This window comes from Sinocyclocheilus anshuiensis, unplaced genomic scaffold (genome assembly GCF_001515605.1).
Source record: "Sinocyclocheilus anshuiensis isolate Anshui unplaced genomic scaffold, SAMN03320099.WGS_v1.1 scaffold58, whole genome shotgun sequence".
In the NCBI taxonomy this organism is placed as follows: domain Eukaryota; kingdom Metazoa; phylum Chordata; class Actinopteri; order Cypriniformes; family Cyprinidae; genus Sinocyclocheilus; species Sinocyclocheilus anshuiensis.
In genome coordinates, this window is record NW_015547688.1 from 1981022 (window position 1) to 1988863 (window position 7842).

A 7842-nucleotide genomic window follows, 5' to 3' on the forward strand; every position below is an offset into this window, starting at 1 on the left:
TCATATTCGCGCGTTTTTTTGCGCTGCTCATCAGTGAACAACGGCTCTGTGTAGTTAATGCTGCTCAATGTGAAAGCCCGCAGGTGATGGAGATTTACGCTGATTACAGAACCGGCTTTCTGACAAGATGCGCATTAAATATCGCATGCGATTAATCGTGCAGCCCTACTTTCTATATTTAGTTTTTGCTGTGGATTCAAAGTTGGTATCAGTAATTATGGATTTCACTGCCATTGGTATCAACTATTAAAACACAGGTATTATACATCCCTAAATTGGATGGAAGTTTTCTGTGATTAAAAAAGCTTGCTAATCTCACCTTCAATAGGAACTACAGATGGCTCTTTGATGGAGGGGGATATTGATCTTTTGTCTACAGCAGCCGCCTCAGCGAGGCGCGAGAGGGCACTGGGTGGAGGAGAAGAATGCTTGGGCCATTTGGAAAGACTGGACAGGCTGGAGGAAGAGGGAAGAGATGAAGACGCCTCTCTCTTGCGGTCTGGGGGCAAACCGGTGGACGCTGGCTTCAAGAGAGCTGGGTTTGCTTTCGGCTCACTGCTCTGACTCTTCGCTCCAAGAGCAATGAAATCTCCTGGAGGTGGGTGACCTGAGGGACGTCACAGGATGATAAAGACGGATTTGAGGAGTATACAGGGTTAATTCATCGATTTCTTTGCCATAATCACAGCTAAAATCTTACCTGATGGTTTGGTGTTACTAGGTCGCCTAATGCTTGTTGGCTTTGGTCGATTCATTTTGACAATTCCCACAAGTTCCAACTTACTGTAACTGTATAAGACATAAACGCCACAAGCTTTTATTTATATTAGAGGAATTACAATCATATCATGCAAACAAACAAAATCCGCATGCAGGTAACGTTAAACTATACAAGCTGCGCCGTTTGTTGATATGGCCTAACGTTATTTGGAGCTGAATATTGTTATACTAAGAAAACTGTCTAATTCATCATGCTGTGCAGTGTTAATAAAGCGATATTTATTGCCTTTAAGAGCCCTTATTTCAGTGTCTTCTGTACTGTTTACAAACTGTATCTGGTCTTTGAGTCTAGAAACATTTTGGCAGGTAAGTTACTGTATTAGCAAAAAAAAAAAAAAAAAGAAACATCTAACATTAGCCGAAATATACTGTTTAAAAAATACCACCTAGTGCTAACAGTAAAATATATTTAATATACTGACATAGTAAGTATATAACATAAAGAGAATATTTATAAACTACCTTAGTTTCTCAAAGGCGCTGCTACATGATTTGCCGTGTCCAGTGTTTCTACTTCTGCAGCAGCAGTGGGAGAGTTTCCTGAGAGTGCGACAGCGCCATCTACAGCACTGGAGCCTGACTCAGCGGCCAAACGGCATAACCGAAAGAAAACCAGACATCAGAAAAAAGAAAATAAAAACATTCATATAAGAGTAATATTAATTACAGTTAGTCATGATACATAGATCAGGACTTTTTTTATAACATCATTGTCATCTGTGCATTAATAGATGCTTATCTTGAATCTTACTGATGAAGTCAGAAAACACGTAGCCTACATGTTCATTTATTTATTTCATTTTAGGGCAATATAGATTTTTCATCCTTATAACATCCTTGTCATCTGTGCATTAATAGATGCTTATCTTGAATCTTATTGATGAAGTCAGAAAACACGCAGCCTACATGTTCATTTAGCCTATTTATTTCATTTTAGGGCAATATCATAGATTTTTCATCCCTGACTATGTAAACAACCACAGAATCGTATATTATCTTTCGCTTAAACCACTTATACTCAGGATGATTCGATGTCTCTGGGTGGCACTGTTACTATGAGGCGTTTGGGGACTACAAGGAATAATGTTTCCAAGAATCTTCACTTTGAAAATGATGTCAGACATGGAAACAGACATTACTGTGCCTGCCAGACAAAAGAAAACAGAACTTTAACCCAGAAAAGAACACCGCAGAGAACACACACTGTAAGGTACTCAGCAAAAACAACATGTGCTTGTAATTCGACCTCTACGGAGAAAAAAATATGCATATGTGCATATATGCCTGGTTACAGTTGCTGTAAGTATTGTTGAAAACATACTTCTCTGACGGGAACAATGAATGGCTACTTCTGAAAGCCTTCCAGATATGAAATATGCATGCCACTTCTAAAATGTTGTGAGTGGAACAAAATATCCCATGTGTTTCCCTAAACTACAAGGCAGATTTGTGGAGTATTTCAGTTGTGATGGACTTGCAAAAGAATATTCCCTAATTAGTAATGTTTTGGCTAAGTCAATAAACAAGACGACTTATTACTTACCCATTTGCCACACCAAACTGCCCACTTATAAAGTGTTTTTCATATTAACCATATTTTTATGATGTTGGCACACTAGTCACTATTCCAAATATAAATCCAGTGTCACAGGGGAAATTTGAAACCTGCAAAAATAATGACATTTTCTGTATTTAAAAAAAAAAGTATTTCAGGCACTTTTAATTAAAGAAATCATCAGGATTCTTTATAGTATCAGAAATGATATACAATATGGGTAAAGTGCCATAAAGACTAAACATAGTTTAAACATATTTTTAGTCTTGGGAGATTAACGCAGGTCTGTCTAATGTTTGGTTTAAGCCGGCATGATCTTAAGAACACGAGGATGTGTTTCAAGATTTCTCCTCTTTTTATTTTTTTTACATGGTGTTTTCCCAAGTCCCACAGGAATCCCACGGGAAGCAGAATGGAAGTCCATTACTTATTTTATGTTATATGAGCTACATTTGTCTTTTTCTCTTTTGAGGTGTGTATATAGATGCTTTGCTGCCATAAGAATGCTCCAAAGATCAGGTGTGGGAGTTTTGGTAAAGTGATATTTTTCACCTGTCCGTGAGTATTTATAATGGAGAATGATTTTCATCAAACTTTAATTATTCGTTTTTTTAATTACTTGAAGATATTTTACTTTGTATTAAAGATTTCTTAACAATTTTTAGAAATTATGTTGTGCACTATGTTGTGAGAATAAATACACGCACACACAAGATTTAATGCAAACAAAAAGCATGTTTTCAGTTGTCTTACGTTAAAATTCAATACTGATGATACAGATCATAGAATAAATTAAATGCCACCCAGAATTCTGGGCTATGAAAAAATAAAGACATCAGAAGCCCAAACACTGATATCAAACCCATATGCTTTCTTGGAGAGTGAATGTGTTTGTGTTGAGTCACTCTCTGGTAGAGAAAGTGAGAGAAAGGTCCACATAATTTATACAAAAATAAATGAATATATATATATATATATAACAATTAATTAAATATGAAGAAATCATTATTCGTATTATATTATATTACAATATATTATATTATGTCTTTTGCATTTTCCCCACAGCAGGGTTATTATATATTATAGTTAACTAAAACTCAAACTAAAACCATAAAATAATTTTTGTTACATGAAATACTGTAAAATTTCATTAAAATAAAATAAAGTATAAAAAATTAAAGGCAACACTCCTTGTTTTCATTAGTTTGTTTTAATGTATTAAAAAAACAAAAAAAAAGTAATATATATAAAAAAAACTAATAAAAATAACAAAAACACACAAAAAAACCCCCTGAAACTTTAACGTTAAAATGAAAACAGAAAATATAAAAATAAAAACTAATTAAAAAAAATAAAAATCAATGATGCTAAATCTGCCCCACAGAAAACATAACGTTGTGCATATAGGATCTACATTGTTATTTTCTTCAAAAAAACATGGGCTATGTAGATATATGCATACAATTATTCAAATCAACTAGAATCTCACGGTCACGTTGACACAGCGGTTCCCTTCCATGTGGAAGCAAGAGCACAGAAGGTGTTTGCAACTGCTTCATATATGCTTATTTTCAACAACTGTAAAGCAGAGTCTTTTATGGCAGGCAGAGGGCGCTTTGGATTCCCTTCACTGACATGTGCATTATAGAATGTTTTGATAAACACTGACGTTACAGAAAGACCAGAAAAAGATATAAATGGGAGTACGAGTTCTCATAACCGTCATGTCATACCACAGCTATATTTTAGGGCACTGGCTTGCAATAATGTGACCTTTTGTCAATATCTAGCTCAAGATAATTCCACCATGTGCTAACATAACTTTTCGCTTCTTGTACACATAATTTGACCCACAAATGCTCAATTTCAGCGATAAATACAACAAACCTTCCCAAAGTATTCAGTTGCGTCTATTTCTGGCCTCCCCTGGTTTCCCGCCTGACTGACGTCAGCATAAAGCTATTTTCATGAATGGAGGGGGCGGTGACGTCAGTGCTTGCGGAAGCACAGAGTGGAATGTTGAGACATTGTTGTTGTTTTGTAGTTAATTTAGTTAGTTCAGGGAAACATTTCGCGTCGGTTGCAGGACGCGAGGCAAGGCTCGACCTGTTGATTCCAGGACACTTCTCAGACATTCTGCGCATCCCGTTCACAAGGTACAGTGTGCGAGCTTTTCTGGGAGATGTTTTGAAATTCCTCTCGAAATTGCTGACGACGGATAAGAATTCAGTCTATCCGTAATATCTGTGTAGTCGATCGATGCGTAGCGTTATACATTCTTCTCTAAAATGATAAAGTTCAATAAGGATTTACATTCATTTTACAGATGAAACATAAGTAGTTATGTAATAGTTGAAATATTTGATTATAAAAACAAACATTCTGTCTGGGCACGTGTTAAAGGTTGCAACTTGGAATTCAGCCTACAAATACTTTTTGGGATTTTTTTGCTTTTATATAAACGATCGCTTTTTATAAAAACACTACTCTCACTGACACTCTTTAATGTTGCGTAAATTGGAAGTTTGCTACATTTTAAACGGAATACGTAAGTGTATCGCATCTTTAACTACGTAAACAACTGCGTCTTGTAACTTTTGAAGCAATTCGATTCCAACTTTTGTCGCTTTTCACAGCGGGCATGTTTAAAAAGAATTAATATTACGACACAAGGAAATAACACGTGGTGGGCATTTAGGAATTCTGGGACAAAGGGCATATTTGTGTCTGGAGCACTATTGGAAGTTTTAAAGCGACGGAACGATTGTTATAACGATCCCGAGTCCATCCGAGTCGCTCTTTAATCAACACGAGGGTTCAAGAATAGGGTGATGTTATGTCAGATTCTCAGTGCATATGATGAATATTACTTAAAGAATGCTCTGTATCTTCTATAAAAGGCTTACTTGCCCTCATGTCGTTGTTAGAGGCGATTTTTCGTTGCGCAGTGCAAAAACAAGTGATAGTTTAAAATATAAACTAACATAATAAAGGAGCATGTGTCACCTTCAACGTGTCTACTAAAACCTAGGACACTTGATATGACTTAATAACAAGCTAGCGATTGAATATTCTCACAGGTTTGTATGAAGGGCACATATGGAATGGAATGTATATGAGTTTGTGATGTGTAGGTGATTGGAAATATCTATGAACACATTGTTTAAGAATGACTGTGTCCACTCTATCTGGCAGGTTAGCACTAGAGCAACGCCCTCACAGGAAAAATGAGTCATAACTGGATAATGTGATTCATTTCCACAATGAATGATAAAATAGCAGTTCTGCATCAAATTATAATGTGATAAAACCACATCAAAGTGAAGTCCGTTCGTTGTAATTAGAAGAATGCATGTCCTGTGCTCAAACAGAGTACGTTGGACTACATTCGGTGTGTAATGTGACAATTTAAGGACAGTCAGGGTGGGGAATTAACTTTTTGCCTATTACTCACAGTGGATAATTGAATAAGTAAAATAACTGCATGTATTTGATATTAAACAAATATGCAAAGACCTTTTAAATGGACCAAAAATGTATGTCACGTTATTCCACTTTTTGTAATTCACCTTTAACCCCAAAAGGTGTTATGTTGTGTAGGACTTTGTACAGCCACAAATATTTGGAATTACGAAATGTTTCACGTCAATTTCGAGAGCTTTGAAATGTACATTGATAGAAGTGAATCAAGTCAGGTAAACTTATTTACAGTGCTTTTAATAATGCACATTGTTTCAAAACAGCTTTACAGAATTTCATAATGCTAATACCTAATTGTCCATTTTTAGGAGTTTAGAGCTAGATGACAGTATAGTTTACATGTGATGATGATCTAAACAATCAAGCAGTTGAGATTTGTTATATAGTTTATATATTGTGGCATAATGATGATAGTGTACTGTGTGGATCAAATTGGATATACTTATAGTAGTTGTAAGTTAAAGCTAATGATTTGTTATGGAGGATTATGAATATGTGAGTTTTTTTCTCAGTGTGTAACAACCACACCACAGATTTAAGGTGAATCGTACCTGAAGCACCTCTTAAGATTATTAATTTAGAGGGTTTACATGTAAGGCAAAATCTTTCGGGTGTAAGGTATGGAAATTCACGTGTGGTATATGGAGAGCCCTCGCATAGCATGCATGATGAACAGAAAATCAGGCACGCACACTGAAAGCATGTCTTTCGTCTGTTCCTCAAAATAAAATCGAATGTGTGCATCGCTCTTTTTGTATGTAACAGCATTTGGAGACATTCTATACATCTTCCGCCACAGCAACTGGTAGCTGAGCAAAAATATCCACCACTGTGTAAAATAGTATCTGCATTTGGCTGGTGACGGGTGTTGATTTCACACCCTGGAGAATATAAAAAGGCCACCATCCACTTGTGAGGGGCTGCTGTGTTCCAATCTGATAATTTGGCTTAGTTTTTCCAGAGTCAGCAAAAGATCAGTTGTTGAGGCTGCTAGATCCGCACCAGTCATTGGCCAGGAAGAGTTCTGTGAGCAACTGCATTGAGGGAAACTGCACTGAGTGCCTGTCATTACACCCAAACAGTTGCTGGGGTCAGATTACGTTTGGTTTAAGAGCATATTGCGGAAGATGGCACAGAGAATAGAGCAAATATTGGGTTCTGTCATGACCTTTGTCCCATCTTGATCTCTATGGAAAATCATGGAGGAGGACAACCTTGTCATGTCTCCTTATTCATACTGTATGCGGGGTTGTGTGACCTCGTCTGAGAGGTGGTCTGACTCAGAGTTGCTGAGGTATCTGTGGCGATGGCCTCCCACATCTTGCATTTAGAAACTCGGGGGAAGTGAACTGCACACACTGCGCTGTCATGAGACACACACGTGGGATCGCTAGAAGGGGGCAGGCACTCGTGTCTTGTCACTAAGCGATGCTCTATGAGTAAACAGTTTACCATCAGTATTATGTTAATCACATGATGTCAATTTTAGTTCACGATTATTGTTGTAGCACCGAGTATCTCACACCTCTAAAGATAGCGTAGTCTAGAATCTCACTGGAGAAATAAATCCTGTGGTTTAGATGGTGCATTTGGAGAACAGGAACTCTTTACAGTACTCTTTGTGGTTAGGACAGTGGGTTTTGAAAGTGAATGAGACAGCGGTAGTTGGTGAGTTAATGACTCAAAATGAAACACAGGGGAACTCCAAACCCAATCTCACGTCAAGCGCACTCGTTGCTTTCTCTCTGAGCGCCACGTCTTGACCTAGTCTGCGAAATTATCACCAGTCATCATGAATCAATGTCTTATTGATTTGAATGGGTTTCTGCGAGAAATGCAAGGTCACTGTGTTGTCACTTGAAATATTGCAGGTAAATAATGAGCCAGAGTGTGTTCGATCTGGCCATTGCCAGAATTGGGAATTATGTGATGTGTGTCAAGTTTTCAGAAATGTTGGTTTCATAGGGTTTGGCTCTTAAGACTATTTTTACCAAAAGTTTAAACTGAATGATTTTATTTATTTATAT

The 7842-nt window shown here is 37.0% G+C and overlaps 2 protein-coding genes across 3 annotated transcripts in view; one reads left to right on the plus strand and one right to left on the minus strand.

Moving 5' to 3' along the window:
• LOC107703394 (integrator complex subunit 1-like) overlaps positions 1–969 on the minus strand; it is a 39053-nt gene extending 38084 nt beyond the window's left edge. The window contains exons 1-2 of the mRNA XM_016506006.1: positions 701–969; positions 320–607 (exon numbers count right to left, since the gene is read on the minus strand). Coding sequence (XP_016361492.1) covers positions 320–607; positions 701–755 — 343 coding nt within the window. The 5' untranslated portion in view covers positions 756–969. The remainder of the gene's footprint in view (positions 1–319; positions 608–700) is intronic.
• Positions 970–4352: 3383 nt separating this feature from the next.
• LOC107703391 (transcription factor MafK-like) overlaps positions 4353–7842 on the plus strand; it is a 10893-nt gene continuing 7403 nt past the window's right edge. For both annotated transcript variants that reach the window (XM_016506001.1, XM_016506002.1), the window contains exon 1: positions 4353–4491. The gene's annotated coding sequence lies outside the window, so the exon portion shown is untranslated. The remainder of the gene's footprint in view (positions 4492–7842) is intronic.